Source organism: Polypterus senegalus, chromosome 8 (genome assembly GCF_016835505.1).
Source record: "Polypterus senegalus isolate Bchr_013 chromosome 8, ASM1683550v1, whole genome shotgun sequence".
Lineage (NCBI taxonomy): Eukaryota > Metazoa > Chordata > Cladistia > Polypteriformes > Polypteridae > Polypterus > Polypterus senegalus.
The window spans coordinates 113,931,866-113,949,656 of NC_053161.1; the positions used below are offsets into that span (position 1 = coordinate 113,931,866).

The 17,791-nt window shown below is 37.2% G+C and overlaps 1 protein-coding gene across 2 annotated transcripts in view; it reads right to left on the minus strand.

Annotated features, from left to right (window-relative positions):
* The window catches only part of rfx4 (regulatory factor X, 4), a 94,002-nt gene that overhangs the window by 54,412 nt on the left and 21,799 nt on the right, over positions 1-17,791 (minus strand). For both annotated transcript variants that reach the window (XM_039761635.1, XM_039761633.1), the window contains exon 3: positions 5,372-5,432. In XM_039761635.1, coding sequence (XP_039617569.1) covers positions 5,372-5,432 — 61 coding nt within the window. The remainder of the gene's footprint in view (positions 1-5,371; positions 5,433-17,791) is intronic.

Here is a 17,791-nt window from a genome sequence, read left to right on the forward strand (position 1 = left end):
GAAAATGAAGTGACAAATCAAGCACTATGCTTTGACACCACCACCGACAGGCTCATCTGCCACTCTTATACATTACAAATTAAATATTTTGAAAAAAGCAGGCCATTAACTACATTATCTGATTAAGGTAGGGAAGAACATCAATACAGTATAATATTGGAATATTTTTAATTGCATTGTAATATACCATCACTACAGACTTTTTACTTTAAAATGCATTGGTGCTGCATTCCCACAGATGCTGCACCTGAAATGTTAGGATTCCAATTCCAAATGCTCTGTCCGCATTTAAGTTGAATGTTGGGATTCATTTTTGTTTTCACAGTGTTACAGTGAAGAAATGGTTAAATATGAATAATGCAGTTTGCAACCATTGACATATTTTAATCAGGTACTCCAGCATAATATAAGGAAAAACTTCAGCTATCTGGAGATCTTATACACGTATGTAATCACAGAGAGAAAGGAGAAGCCATAAACCTCAATTGAAGTCACTTTTCAGATTTGATTGCAGTATTTGCAAGCTCTGATAGATGTTAATATCCTTACGAAAAAGTAAGGGAATGTGAAGCATCTTGGGTTGGTTTCCCTATAGTTACTTAACATCAAACTGTTTGTATTAGTATTTCAGTAATGAAAAGTGTTTAAATGTGCTTCTGCATGAAAGTTTTATGCTTGCGGATATAGTACATTAATAGTCTGCTTGTATCCCCTAGTAAAATACATTTGGGGAGGCTTAAAAATGCAATCTCATGAGAATAGAATTTTACAAAACTATGTCAGATTTCAAACTTGAATTTTTGGTTAAGAGCCCTGCTATGAATATAAGGGGTCATCTTATAAGGATTCACTTAGAGCTAAATTTAAATGAGGTATCGATGTGTCTGTTATGTGCAATGAATGAGTGTTCTTAACTGTTAGTTCAAGTTTATGTTTATTGTCCCAAGTGGATATTTTAAGAGATAATTGCAGCCCATTTGCACAATTGAAACACTAAGTGAAATGAATGGAGTCAACTTTTTATTTTAATTAGGTGTAATAAATGGACACATTTTCTCAATGTCATCAGCTTTGATTCAGCCAATTATCCATCCATCCATTTTCTAACCCACTGAATCCGAACACAGGGTCACGGGGGTCTGCTGGAGCCAATCCCAGCCAACACAGGGCACAAGGCAGGAACCAGTCCTGAGCAGGGTGCCAACCCACCACAGTCAGCCAATTAAAAAGGGTAAAATATGTTATAATATATTGCAGAACTGAATCACAATGATTGATACTTTAAACCCCAAAACACTGCAGTGTTATCATACAGTTACCCACGCATCAGGATAATATTGTATCATGGTGTCCCTGACAATTCCCAGCCCTATTATATAACTGGTTATCATCTGGTACTGTACATGGTTGCAGGAAACTATCCCAGGAAAATGCATAGTTTATTTTACATTATGAGATACCAGTCTATTGTGTGGCATAAATCTATACTGAGCTTTTTAAAAGTTAAAAATCAATGTAAGTCTTTGGGTTGTGGAAAGAAAGTCCAGGAACAGTGAGAGAGTACAACAGAGCAACTGCAAACAGAAGAACCTGCAGCCAACTGTAACAAAGCTGCTTGTTTTACAGTCTGATGCAACACTCCGATGCAAAACCATTTTAAGTTATAAAACAATAAAATGTGCTATTCCATAAAGCAATGGCCTAGTGGCACACTGTTCGGTGCCAGGTTCAAATCTCCACCTGGTCATTCTCTTTAGGTTTTTTTCACACATTCCAGTGATGGGTATTTTATTTAACTTTCATATGCCACTGTGAGTGAGCAGTGGTGTGTGTGCCTGGTGAAATCCTGGTGTTCCCACTTTTTACCTAAATTTGCAGAAGAAGAAGGACCAGCAAATGGATAGATATATTTCAGAAAAGCACAAATACAAAAATATTTTAATATAGTCATGTATGAAATTTCTGCAAGTGGGGTCTATTTTGAAAATGTGGTTTATTTAATCAGACTTATAAGACATCATTACTTAATCAGTATTTACATACTTAGTTAATAGTCCATATTTGCAAATGTTGAATGTAGTGTAACAAATATAATGTTTACAACGCCTTCAATAATTTAAATATGTATGAGCTATTTTGAAAAAGGCAGAAACCCCAATGATATCAAGTAAGCTACAGAATGAGAGGCTCGTTTGTTGTGAGATTAAATAGGTATTTGGCTTATTCTAAGGTCAAACAATTCAGGTGGATCTTTTATTTTAATGTAACCTTTCCGAATCAGTTCACTCTTTGGAATTCTAAACTCACAGCAGGTCGTTTCCCTGTACATAATCCATGTGACAAAACACACAGCGCACACATGCAAAAAGAAGTTCATGACTTCTGAAGCTTTTCCAAAGTTGTGTTTTTATGGCTTCATGGCACCTCTTCTTCTTCTCACAGCTGTCTCCTACAAAACACTCCATATGTAATTTTGTATGGCCAAAGAGCCGCTCTAGATTAAGCATAATGACATTTTTCTCGGTTTGACCCTCTACTGAGTTCTATTCGATGTTACCTGGAATCAATCAGTGCCCAATGACAGCCCATTGCATCTCTGCTCAATTACTTTTAACTGCATCACAAAAGCAGATTCTGAACTTTCTCCGCTTTGATGCCGGCTCAAACAGCTGGTCTTTCTAAAGGGAATGACTCTTTTGTTGTGGAGGCAAAAATGGGGCAGTTTTATTGCACATTGCCGTACTGATAATCTGAAATGAGAATGATATCCTGTTGTTGCTCATTGCTTCTGTGGCATTCCAAAGGAACCGCTGCAGTAAAAAAAATTCTTTCGCCAAAAAAAAATTTACAAGGTTCCTTTGTATTTCACATGACTTTGGTAATGGTCAGGAAATGTTAAAAGACTAGTGTATGGTAAAAGCAGTTAAAGGACGACTCAAGTGAGCATTTCTTAAATTTGCTGGAAACTCAGGATTAGCAGGCAGTATAGCAATAACAGTTAGTTGTAACAAGCGTGCAGTTCAGTGAAGCAGTTTAATCATTTGAGCATAATAACATCTTTCATTCATTCAAACACTCCTAATGCAGTACTGATCTCTGCAAATTAGAGTTGCTACTCCACTGCTGCCAGTTATTTTGTGTTTATTTAATCCACTCCTTATTTAATCTACATGACTTTGTACTTAATAATTTAAACATTAGGAGTCTTAAAATTAAATAATAAAATAAACATTTACAGAGAGATCTATTTGATCTATTTAGTTATCTGTCTCTCTAAAGGTGGCATTCTTGTGTAGTGGTTAGAATGACCAGTCAAAATGCACATCTTTGCAATATGAGAGAACCTGCAGAAAACCCAGTAACAGCATTAATCATTAGCCAAACCAGGCAAGATAATAATAATAATAATAATAATAATAATAATAATAATAATAATAATAATAATAATAATAATATATGCACAGACATAAACCAAAGCTGTATAGGTTAACTTGTAATTTCAAACTGTGGGTAGCTATGTGTATGAGTACACCCTGTAACTGACTGGTGCCAAGGTTGGCTCTTTCTCGCTCCCAGGGCTGCACCCCCACACTCCTGAATTGAGTTAAGCAGGTTTCACAATATTATAGTCGCACAGTAGTTAGTGACATCGCCTCACAGCAGTATCACTGGTCTTCAAGTGGCAGCCTCTTGCATAGTCTCTCTGTGCTCCACTTTCTTCTCACGTCTCAAAGATATGCATGTTAAGTTAATTGGTGGCTAAACACTGAATATGTGTGCACAATGCAGTAGGTGGGTTTATGTGTTGGGTTTGACCCTTCATCTGAGAATTTTATTAAGCTGGTATAGTAAATGGATGGATTTTTGATATCTTAATACATTCTAAAACATAAAAAGGTAAAATAAACCAGTATTATAAAACTAAATATTTTTTTAATTCTAACAATGTTCTCCTGCGGTGGGCTGGCGTCCTGCCCGGGATTTGTTCCTGCCTTGTGCCCTGTGCTGGTTGGGATTGGCTCCAGCAGACCCCCGTGACCCTGTGTTAGGATATAGCAGGTTGGACAATGACTGACTGACAATGTTCTCACTATGCATGTTTTGCTAGTAATGTTTATCATATCAAGTTTCCATAGGGGTCATACTTCTTCTATCCATTTCCCAAGTCCACTGTTTCCATTACAGGGTTGCAGTGAGTCTGAGAGTAGAAACTGCGCCAACACTAGATGGGAGAGACACATACTTGTTCATACCCAAACAACTTAAGCTCTCAGCTCATCACTGGGGTGTGGGAGAAAAACAGCATACCCAAGTGAAGTCTCAGATGAGCAGAGAGAGACTGTGCATTCGCCACACAGACAAATGGCAAGTGGACCCTGAAGATGTGAAACAGAAGCCTTTGCCAACCTAGGGAAGTTGGAATTTCCAAGTTCTTAGTCAGAATTTTGAAATGAAATGTCCCCACAAGTCAGATTTCCTACCCAAAAACTTGACCCAGACTGTCAAGTCCGAGTTTGTCCAACTTCAGGTTATGAGGTCAATCCAAAATGGTGACGTAAACTGTGAACTTTAATGAAAGAGGTAGTATTATGCTGTTTACTAGCACTTCTGTCTATTTTTGTCTCATTAAATCAATTACTGTCCAACCTCTCTCTGTGGACATGTTGCTACAATGTTGGACACACAAAATACCGCATAAAGCGTTTTCATCAACTGATACTTATTTCGAAAAAACAAGTACAACAGCGGTTTTCCTGGAGGCATCCATATTGTTTTTCTGAATATTTTACTGGAACACCACTAACTTGTTTGTGGTGGCATTGCCAGCTACGACATTCAACTTCTGAGGAAAATGGAACGGTGTAAGAATACAAACCATCTGAAATTGGCATTGAGTCAAGATCCCACATTGACCTTTTCTTGTGTTTCTTATATTGCATTCTTTCCACAAAGTGTTTTGCAAAACAGATCGTCATTTAAAGTTCATAACAACTCAACAATGTTACTTGCAGTAAGCAAATTTACAGTTTTCAGAAATATTTCAATGAAATATTAGGACAGCACAGCCAACAGCTAAATAAATGAGCTCGATGGACCAAATGGACTGCTTTCATTTGTCAGATTTCTTATCTTCTTAAGACTTATTCTGATATAACACCATTATGAAGACAGCCTACCTTATTACCTTTAAGTCCAGTTTCTATTTATGCCCCACAGTCTCATGGTAAATTGCTTGCAGCATTTTAATGTAATGCAGTTGAAATTTGTAACACTTCATTAGACAATTTTGATTTTGTTTATACATTTATAAAGAAAAGATGATTTGTTTTTAAATCTATACACAAAATCATGCCAACAGATTTATACCTACCATTGCAATGTAGCTGGTGTTGAATGTGGCTTGGAAGCCCTATTGTTTTCTTTTTCTTCATCTGTGAAAATAATACATTGCCATGTTAATTGTCTGCATGGTGGAATCATCATATACACCAATATTGTACAGTCAGTGTAACCTAGAAAAGGAGGCAGTAAACATTAACTAAATAGAGATGTGTGATTCACTTTACATTTTAGTGCAAACGTATGTGCACAATGACTGTTTTTTGTTCTGTACGTGGTAATAAAAATTAAACAAAGGCAGAAGAAACTTCTAAAATGGTCTTGCAGATACAGCTTTGTGCAGCAATCCATAAACAATTAAAGATAAGTAAACCAACACAATCTTCCATTAGGTGTTTACCACATTCTTATCTATAAGGAATATACAAAACATTTAATAAAAATTGTTTTTCTCATTTTGAAGGAATTTTCCTGTAAACAGGAAACTATTGTGACAAAAAAAGTTAGCTAAATGAAATATAAGTCACCAAAAAGCAAATGTGCTGCTTTCAATATGGATGATTTGTTATTTAAAAAAAAAACAAAAAAAACACACAACTCTCCAATCTGGCATTAAGTTTTTGACTGTATCCTTGCTGGTGTGTTGGAGTTAATTTCACATTGTGGGCATTATCCGTTATTGCCGCCACCCCTGGCATGCCAGCTCAGGTCCTACCATCAGGAGAGTGAAAAACACCTCTTCGAAACAATGTACCTAAACATAAATTCCTTTTCTACAAGTGACAGACAGTGCTGATGTTGTAACTGGCTCATCCAGGGCCATTTTAACAGCAGGCCCCAGACAGCGTTGAGACACCTGTTTTGGCAGCAAAACAGAAACTTACATAGGAATCAAAAACATTGTTGGCCCCTATGTTCCTGGGACACCATTGTGCCCATATGTGAAGATGGCTCACATTACCATTGTGATCGCACTGCTGATATTGTTGATCCAACAGGATGCAAACATAACTCTAGGCCTGCATAGAGGAGAGCAGCTACCTAACTCCAATGTCCAACTTCAGGACTTTTTCAGCAGTTTTCACTCACAGGTTTCTGTTGAATAAGGTTAGATACTCATGAACATGGGCAATGCCTGCCCATGACCACAATGCATGTAGTGCTGCGTTCCCTGTGACTCACTCATACCACTCTGAAATAAGTCATCAAAAAAATCAATCAAAAGAATAGGCGCTTATGGTAGCAAGTGTGAAAAAACATTGACTTCTAAACTGGAAGTATACTGCAAACAATGTGGTGTTAAGGAAACAAGGAAAGTTAGTGTTTTGGACCATGAAAACAGAACGATATCTTGTGTTTGTTGTACTACTACAAGATGGAAACAAGGATAAATAAATACTCTGGCTGAGCTCATCATACCTGGAAACATCATTACTGAGCCCCATGGGGACAAATAAGGGTCTGTCTGCCTATCACCACCAGTGTTGTTAGGCAGCACAATAACAGCTGTCAAGCTGTGATGAGGCCAAGATACTGAGCAGACATATGGGGGTGATATGATCTGTCATTGATTGAGATTCCTAGTCTTGTAATGTAGACAACAACATCCAGCAAGCATGATATGGTCCGCAAATCAAACTATTTGTTTTTTAACTGCAAGTTCTCATTTTGTAACTAGATTACTTCCCTCGCATACAATACACTCTCTCTACAAGAATTAATCTCTGTGGCCATCTGCTCTCACTAACGCTAAGCCAATGAATTTTGGTCACACCTTGAATGTTGGTGGCACTCCAGCCACCATAAAAAAACCTCACACTGTTCTACTCCATCTGAACAAGTGTGGTGCTGAGGTATCACCCATTGCATGGCTGCACTCAGGTCCTAATCTGGATTCTGAGTTGGTTTGTGGTGGGTGCGGCAATGCACGGTATCAGTGTGTGCTCCTAACCTCCCAATCTCTCTCTTGAATGAAGTGGAGTTCATTTTGTACAGTGGTCAAGCCCTGCTGCAAGTTATTCTGCCTTGAGGATATAAAGCTTTGTGTTGCTCTCTTTTTGGTTCAAGTGATAGTAACTGCTGTTCTTGAAACAAGCTCACTAAAAAGGAGCTCCATTTGCATGGTCTTATTCTCTTTTTAAAAGTCATATGTATGATTCTACAGCACTGGGACTTAAGGTTTGCAACTGTAGAATGGCTTTCAAAGTCAGTTTGTAAGGCTCTTTTGGACAACATGGAGTTAAACTGGTTCTGAAGTTGCCTTACACCTTCAGAAGGCTGATTTTACATCCCAGTCCAGTAAGTGTTTGTGTGTACTTTGCACATTTTCCCTCCGTCTGAAGAAGGTTTTGACCCAGATATTCCAATTTAGATCAAACGACACACATGCTACATTACTTGGTGTCTCTGAACAAAGTCAAAAATACAACAATATAATATAAAATTAAGAGGACATTCATATTTGGGCATTTGTTATGAATACTCCATTGCTTGTTGATTAGCTGATTACTGAAACTAGTCCATTGTGGATGTGTCAGTAAGCATGTCCTGGAATGTACTGGTATGCCATATTGGAATTAGCTCCTGCCTTGAACTTCATGCTTGTGGGCTATGCCTCAGGCTCCCTGTGTCCATGTAAAAGAAATAAGTGTGTTCTTGAAATAAATGCATGGATAAGTGGATGAACTCTGGCTCTGAAATGATTAACAAAACTCTACTTCAACTCTGCCAACCATATTTTTCTAAGAGTCTACTCTATAAGAGAGTATATCCTAGGGAGTCTTCTAGAAGTGATGTGTAAGTTTAGCTGCGGCAGCCAGTTGAGAGTATTTTTGTAACATCTCACTGTTTTACTACCAAAATGGCTGTGGCGCTCCCTCAATTACTTACTACATCAAACAGAGATTACCTATGCCAAGTGCCCACCCTAACTTCAGTGACTAGTTTGAAACTGATGATGCAAGAAAGGACGGAGGTATCCTCGTAAATCACTTAACTGTAATAATTCACATTGGTAATATACATATTTCTAATAAAATAAATAATGAAAGGAAGTTAATGCCCCACAGAAATTTCAAACAAAGGTGAAAATAGAAATCTAAACAGTAGAGTGTATGAGTGTGTGCTTTATTCCACCACTGAAGTCATTACTTTTTATCTAACTAAAGTAAAGTCAGCTTATTTCTATTTATGTCATTGTATTAATTGAAAATATCCCTTTAAATGTATTGAAAGACACTTCTTGAAAGACACATAGGAACAAAGAAAAGTCATAATAAAGGCAAGCATCTAAATTTGTATGGAGGGGAAAAGCCCTTCTGACTTTTTTCTAACACAATAGTACTGGCTGTTGACCGGGGGCAGGAATCAGGCCCTCTCTGAATAAATGAGCTCTGCCGACAGGAGTCCACCATGTTACGTCACATGAAGTGGGAGAGGAAGAACGAGAGGAGGAGGTCTGGAAGCATTTGTGTCAGGACTGCCTCATTGAAATTTATCAACAACTATACTCTCTCTCACTCACACACACACACACACACGAAATGCAAGTGGCCATTTCAAGTAACCAAAGAGCCAGTTTAGTCTGTTACTTTCTTGGAGTGTGTTGTAAGTTTTTAGCCCTAAAAATCCATTTTGGGTAAAATGTTGCTGCAAATAAGTAGCTAATGCTTAATGGTTCGGGAGAAATGTACATTCTTCTAAATTTCATGCTTTTAAAAGAAAAGTAAAAATTTGTAATTCACAAGAATAAGGAAAACAGCTGATCATATTTAATATTACCCCATAAATCTGCTCTTCCAATTGGGAAAAAAACAAGCAAAAAATGTACTTTTAAGTGTTATTTGTGTTTTAAGTATTACATGTTTGTCTGATTTAAGACTAACAAGAAAGAAAATCCAAGATATGCTTGAAGAAAGCAGATAAGAAAATCTATTTGTAACCCGTCTGAGAAATCCTCTTGGCAGCTGGCAGATATTTCCTGTGGACTGTTACATTTACATTTATTTGCTTAGCAGATACATTTATCCAAAGCAACTTACAAAAAGAGGTCAACCAAATTGAATAAACATCAGTCTAAGAGACTGCTTGGGAACAAATATTGCAGGATAAGGTTACAAATCGACCACCACAAGAAGAAAAAAAAGAAATAAATAATGCAAGCTAGTTATAATTCTTTCATTACAAAAGCCTAACCACTAATAACAGTTACACAGTAATTCACCAAACATGAGTCTTCAAATGCTCCTTAAACACACTTGAATGGAGGTGGGCTGCTCATTCTACCAGCTATGAACTATACATGATAAGAGTCTGGATTGAGATTTGATACCATGCAGAAGTGATATCACCAGATGCCATTTATCAGCAGATCTGATGGGTTGAGAAAGAGTATAGGACCTCATAATATATAGGTGCTATAATACACATGCAGTATAGATAGATATTGACTACTGTGAAGGCAAACTTCAAGGATTTGAACTTAGTGAAATCAAGGTCCTGAATTTTGGTGGTCATAAAAGTTTCCTGGGAACCTTTCAGAAAGTGTAGGGTATTTCCTGAAGTCCTGGCTAAATAGCATACCATGGCCTTGTCATTGTGGTCTTCTAAACACCCCCTGTCTCTAACTTTCTCTTTCACCACTTCACCACCCAATAGGTAATGTGTGGTGAGCTTACTGCCTCAAGAAAGGTGCTACAAATTGGTGGCGGTTGAGGTGGTTCCCCACAGTCTATGTAAACTGTTTTAAGTAGGATTGAAAAGTGCTATATAAAAGTGATTAATTATGAGTAAATGTCACTACAGGGAGCTAATGCAGTGATCTGAAAAGAGGAGTGACATATGCCCATCTTGGTTCGTTGAACATGAAAGTGCAAGGGTGCTCCTGTGTCTCATTTCTTTTCATCTAGATCTGATTATCAAAGGTGACTATCATATAAGTGGACATTACAATTACAGTAATTCCATAAGACCAGGAATGTAATCAAAAGAAGTTGTTGGTTCAAACCCCTCCTCATTTTGAGACCCCGACAAAGCCAGTCTTTTCTGTTAGAAAACATTCTTGCTATGTGAGTAATTATATGCCTGTGCCCTGTTCCTAAAATAAGGTCACTTTTCCTCTTGTGTATTGTAAACAACTTGGTGCCAGCTACAGCATTTGGCCATTAAAAAAACTTCTGCCCTGACATTCACCAAAATTGGGAAACAACAGCCAACCTAGGAAATCCCAGAAAATGGATAGTACAATACTTCTAGCGCTGCTGCCTTGCAGTAAGGAGACCTGGGTTCACTTCCTGGGTCCTCCCTGCATGGAGTTTGCATGTTCTCCCCGTGTCTGCGTGGGTTTCCTCCCACAGTCCAAAGACATGCAGGTGAGGTGCATTGGCGATCCTAAATTGACCCTAGTGTGTGCTTGGTGTGTGTGTGTGTGTGTGTGTGTGTGTGGGTCCCCTGCGGTGGGCTGGTGCCGTGCCCAGGTTTTGTTCCTACCTGCTCCCTGTATTGGCTGGGATTGGCTCCAGCAGACCCCCGTGACCCTGTAGTTAGGATATAACTGGATGGATGGATGGATGAAATTAGGCTTGGCTTGATGGCAAGAACAGGTTTTGCTTTTCCTTTCACTTCAATATAAATATACTGTGTATTTTCAAATTCAGATTTTTATTTTTGTGTATTTAGATAATAATCGTTTCAGTCTGCCATTAAATGGAGCTGTTTATAGAGTTGTAACCAGGCTTTGTTGCTATTAAAAAAAATGTAATTGTCCAGAAGGTGTGACAGTTCCAAATAACTGTTTAAATATCCCTACATCAATTACTCAATTGCTTTTATCTATCTATCTATAAATCTATGGACACTAACATATTCAAAAGCAGAGAAATTTAATGTAGTCCATAAAACCTGAAAAAATTAAACTTTCTCAATTTGAAACTACAGTGAGATTCTTCCATCTTTAGCAGCCATGTATTACCATAGCCTTCATATGTTGCTCTTTGAAGTCATTTTTAAATAGCTATAACTGTACCAGCTACTTCATAAATCTTTGACTCATTCATTACTTTGCCTTCCTTTTCCTTTTAATTTTTGTGAAGAAAAGAGACCTTATTGCAGCCAACTATAAAATTTGCTTAATGCATATGGAGAAACTTGAAATACTGCCAGATGAATTTCCAAGTACACCCTGGAACAATAATCAAATATGGGAAGCAAATTCACAGAATAATGAACCAGTATCGTAATCTTTTTCAATTTACAGAACAGAAGGGTTTGTTTTTACTTCAATTAATTTCCATCCTTCGATCAAATTTCTGAGCTTGATTCTTTCCAATTCAGTGTCACAAGTTGCTAGAAGCTCAGCAGCAGGGAGCTGGAAACAATGCTGGGTGAGACAGGCCTGTGCACACGTTCAGACCATTTAGACACCGTTTTAGAGCAACCAATTACCTTATACTAGACAACCTTGTGAGAACTCCACAGAACTCAAAGGAAATGCATACAAACATCAAGAGACTGCTTCAGCATCCACATCGACAGTAACTGGGCTCTTGAAGCTGTGAGGCAGCAGTACTAATCAACAACTTTACTGTGCTGCTCTCATATAAATGGAAGTTATCAAAAACATGTTTTTATTACGATATCACTCAGCCTATGTTTCAATATGTATACCGACCCTTTTACAAAAAAAAAAAACAAATGTGCATAGCTTTTGATGAATGATCTCCTAACCAAAATGGCGAGCAACTTTATTCATTTGCATTGTTCTGATTTACATTCAACATGATGTCACAAGAAAGTGCTTAAGTCTGGGAAACATCACAAGGAAAGTGCATTTCAATGAATCAAAATATACATCAACTAATCATATATTCCCATTAAGTGTATGTGCCATGAATAGGTGATTTACTGAGGAAATAAAACCACAACACAGTATCAAACAGATAAACAAATCATCACTAAGAAATAACCCCATATATGTTACAAGTACAAATGAAAAATGCAGGATTGACTGATCAAAGGAGGACCCTAGAAGTACACCTAAAACACATTGACAGAAAACATCAAAAAGACTTTCAAAAAGCAGGGGTAACATTTCAATACTCTATACAGGAAGACTATCAAAAAGAAAATTGTGCCACAGTCCAGCAAACCAAAACTTAATTTTTGTTCCCCTAGAAAAAATTTCTCTGAAGTGGCAGTGGTTAGACAGCATCAAAGTTCATAAACAAATCTGGTGGTCATAAGCCTGAACTCCAAATCTAAACTCATGGCATTTACACACGTGAAGAAGAAGATTTAAGATAAAACAACACACCAGAGTCAAAACACATCTTAAAACTAAGGTCCATATGAAGAGCTCGCTTGCAGAATCAAACATCCCCAGTCAGTGTCGATAGCTGTTTCGGGTCACACCCCAGCCCCTTCCTTTGCCTGCATTTTTCCCACACCCCTCCTCTGAATGTTTTTTGCTATGCAATGTTAATTATGCTGCAGTCACCTGAAGAGAGAGAAACGCTGGAAATAAAAGACACCATTTTATATCTAATGTTCCCATGTTTTGTGATTTAAGATTTTTTTTTTTGACCTTTGCTTACCTTTCTTGATTCTGATATATTGGCTAGTATTTTGGATAGTTTTGCCAACGATTGCTGGTCTTATATTCTGACTTCCTTCCAGCACTTCTGATTACTGTTTTAGCCAGAGTATAACCCCTTCCTCATGACTATGTTCCTATCTTTTTTTTTCCAACACAGGCTTGGAGGAAACTAGAAACTATTCCAAAAGAAAGGGCAGAAATCAGCCCTGGATGACACCAGTCCATTGTATAACACAATTATACCAACTCTCACTCACACCAGATCAGCCACTGTTGTCAATTGTCATAATAAGCACATCTTTGGGATGCCAGAAGAAACCTGAATTCATTGGAGACACTTGTGTAGACATTAATGATGTGAAAATTCCAAATTCTTTCTCCCTAAAATCACGTTCTGCAGTCTAACATCTTTTGTCCTGCCTGTTTCCCTGGTGCTTAGAGTATTAAAGCTATACTTCTATATGATGTTCTGTTAAGATATTATTCATGCACATGCATATGCTGTATTTCAAAGGTTTGACAGAATGACTTGGATCAAGGTTTTATTTTGGAAGGCTAGCAATTGCCAAATATTCTAATATGATCCTTTTGTCATTTATTGTTGCTATGAGCTTTGAGTTAAATATAGCCATTAAAAATCTAGTATATGTAAAACCTCCAGTATTTGTTTTGATCATTTCATCTCAGATTCAAAGGCTGTTTAAATCACTTTATTAAAAAAACAGCAGTCTAACACACTGCACTTTAATCATAGAGTGGTGGAGATAATTAAGATAGCAATACAGAAAAGAAAAAAAAAAAAGAAACAGTCATAACACAGAGAACTGAGATGCTCATCCCAACTAAAGATGTACAGCAACTGCAAGCCAATAAACATTTCAAGGTCAAAAACCTAAAATTCTTAAATAAATTGGTTGTTCAAGTGTCAAGATTTTATATTTGTTTTGCTTTCCTCAATTCATTTTTTGAAATTCACTAGTTCATTACCATGTTTGGATGTTTTATATGGGATCAAGCATATTGTTTGGACATTAATATGGTCATTATAGAGCATGTGACCCTGAGTGGTGTCATGTGCAGTATTGATAAATTATACTACATTTTTATTAGATATCTATGTTAAACATCACAGCCATAGCACCACAATAGCTACCTGCCTGGTCTATAATCATCTAAAAATTTGTCTTACGTACAAGAAACTCAAATCCCACACACCATAGATTTCTGAAGTTTTTAAGCCTTGTTCACCACTTATTCAGTCATTCATCTGGTACAACAACTTCCTGGAAATCTTTTGTACCAACAAAAAGGTTAGGAGACTCCAACTCATCTAAATTATTTTCAACATTTTTTATTTTTCTTCTGTGTTCTCGATGTCCGTTTTCTTATTATCATGACCAAGTATTGATCTATTGGCTTTATGATATTGGGTGTATAGCAAACACTCCTCTTAATGACTTTATTTCTTGATGTCTTTAAAATTGTAACTGTTTAGTGTTTGAGATAAATGGGCCATAGGCTGATCTGCTCAAACAACATGACAAAGCAAAGGAAAAAATCAGGTTAATCATTCTTGGGTAGGAAATTCTGATCTGAACCAAGAAGTTCTACTCTATTTCCGCATGCTTTTAAGCCAGGGATGGGGGTATCAGGTAATTTGCTTGAATAGGCTACTACCAATAGCGCAAAGGAAGTTGGCATAGTTTACAATCTCTGCCACCTAATGTGTAGCTTATCTACTGCTGTCTAATAAGTCTTCTTGAGGGCCTCTACAGAAGCCATGGTATATTAATCCCCAAGTAACAAGATGGCAGTAGTTACTAATCACAAGAAGATGCTGGGGTCCCATTGGTTATTGTCAAGGATAGCAAAACAGGAGAACCAGGGGCCTCATGTATAACAACCTGGCAAAGAAATCACACTAAAACATGGCATATGGACAAAACTGGAAATGTGCGAATGTATTAAAAAATTAAAATGCACAAACTTTGCTATGCAGTTTCCCTTTATAAATCCAGATCAACATGAATTTTAACACACATGCACGTGCCTACAGCTCCACCCTGACTCCACCCAGAATTTCACCTATTTGAATATGCAAATCAGTTTAAACAGACCTATACATTCAGTGTTTTGTTAAAAGACAATAGCAAAAGCATGTGCAAAAAAGAAACAGTGGTATAAGCAACAAAAGGAAATTGATAAAGTGGCACAGCATGGCAGAGGCATTTAAAAGTTCAAGTTCAGAACAGTGCCTGAAATAAAAAAGAAGAAAAGGTCAGATATCAAAGTCAACATGAAAAGATGAGTCACAGCCCCACCGTCTGCATCTGATTATCTGATTTTACATTCTGCTAATTACATTAAAACAAAGTTGTGACAGTGTTTGATTTGGTTGATCATTTGGTAGGTCAAGTTCATCATACTTCATCTCTTCAGTTATGGGCAAACCACAATTGTGTGGCACATTATGCAGCATGCTGCCTGCTTGCACAATGTGACACACTTTCTGTGGATTATATAGTAGAGCAGTACTCCATCAGTCTTATCCAGGCAGCACCAACAGCCTTTAAGCTGTCCTATAGTACATTCTACCACCGCCTGAGACCAAGAGTGGAGGTTGCCAGTGGATTGGCAAGTTTGATGAAAAGCTACGTCTTCAGCAGGTACCCACTGCCACCTAAGTAATCATGCTATATGGCTACATCATACAGATAACTTATAATTTTGACCAATATGATAATATTAAAAGTTGAATCATCAAAAAACAGCCATCGCACACAACGCCATTTTCAAGTTTGTTCCCAACATTGCTATTTCTCAGAATGATTGAATCATGAGTTAAGCCAGGCCATCTCCCCACAACATTAATGAGACACATTTTCGGATCACAGATAATTTGCACAATAATAGAGTGGAAATGCTTTCTATTTACATGAGCAAATTCATTCTCTGAAGGCGCCTTTATAGCAATATGTCTATTGCTGTGAGTTGCGCTTTGATATTTTCCTGTTCAACTACAGTGTAAGAAAATATTATATATCTGGATGACAAGCGGATAATACTAAAATAATAAAAAAATAATAATAAATAATAATAAAAATAACTGATCCGTCAGCCAGTTCACATTGAAAACCCGAGAGTGGACAGAACTTGAAAAAAAACAGGTAGAGCACAATTCCTCAAAGTCTGCCTTTGTGAAGTCGGAGCCAGGTCTGCACACAGCTCCACGGGGATAGCTGTTGGAAATCGTAATTGACTTAGAAGCCAGTTAGAAATCAGTATGATCTCCAAATACACGCTCTCTTCTAATTCTTCCATATGTAATGTCTTCAAACAATGCTAAAACAGCCATGGTAGCTGAAATAGTTTGGCCATTCTGTGCACCTTTACAGTATATTGTTACAGATTGATTACAATCAAGTGCCTTAAATTTGTAAACAATATGCAATTAATTTAGGTGCATTTGATAAAGCCTGTGTCATGGATGTGTATCTAAAAAAAAGTGAAACCACACAGAAACAGTGGTACTGCTTTGATGCTGGGTGCCACCAATTTACAAAACTGAGCAGAAACGTGCACATGCATAGTCCAAGGCTCCTGTGAAAATGTCATAGTGTTAAACCAAGTTTAAGTTTTATACATATTGACATGAGTGTGAAAGTGGGTGTACACAACATTTATACATGAAGCTCCAGGTCTTTTATGAAGTGCAAGAACTCAGCATACCTCAGAGAGTGCTGTGAGCTGGTAGGCGCAATATAGGTGTGGATGCCTCTGACCTCAAAAATCATGTCTGGCTGCCTTGAAAATGAACTCTGTCAGTGGATTTTAAATGGCTACCTCTTGCCAGAGTACTTCGGATTCACTGTTGAGAGGAAGAATGGCAGAATGGAGAGGAGACAAGGCTCAGAAGTAGAGAAGCAATTAATTGGGTAAAAGGTAAGCAGACTGGCTGCATCCATTGTTTGAAATGGAAACCAATGCTAAGTTAGTTAAACCTAGACAGCATTGTTAGCCATTTGATGTTTTACATTGTGCATGTTTTTGTTTCAGATCCCCCTTAATCCCCATTATTGTTCCAATTAATTATCACAGCATGCTCCATCTCCTCACTGGGGATGGCTGAGGAACACGAGGAAGAGAAAAGTAAAGGTGATTGAGACTGTTGGTAATGGACAATCTGTTTGAAAAGAACTGGCAATGTAAAAGACAGCACATGTCATGGGGTGGGGAGGACAGATTAATAGACATGTTTTTGTGGTTCATATTTAACTGTTTTAAGGTTAAAAGATGAAATACCATTGTTGTAGGATAAAATTATCAAAGAAAAATATTTCAGAGTTAATATAAAGTTTTATGCTAATGGAAAGAACCAGTGAGGTTCTTTGTACTAAAGTCTAAAACAGTAACAACCACTTCATGTGTCAGATCATAGCTCACATCACTCATAGTTACTCAAATGCAGTGCTGTTATTGTGCCGTGACATACTTAAATCAGTAAGTTAACTGGTTCAATAAGACTGAATTTATCTTAAGATGAGATTTACACATATCTCAAAAAAAAGTTCATTGTTTGGAAATTGGTAAATAATTACATTTTTTCCAACATGAAACTTTGAAATTAAATTTCAGTTTTTCTATGCCTGTTCAACAATATACATTTTAATTTTGTCTATTATTTCAATGCTCTTTATTATTAAACATTTGTTTCCTGTAATTTTCAAATAATATCAGGCTACATTCATTTTTTTTTTTTTTGCCGGATTAAGAAAAACTAATTAGTCCAGTTGTACAGAATTAATACTGTTTAAGGCGGTACGGATCAATTTAATTAATCTAAAAGCCAGAGAACAGCTA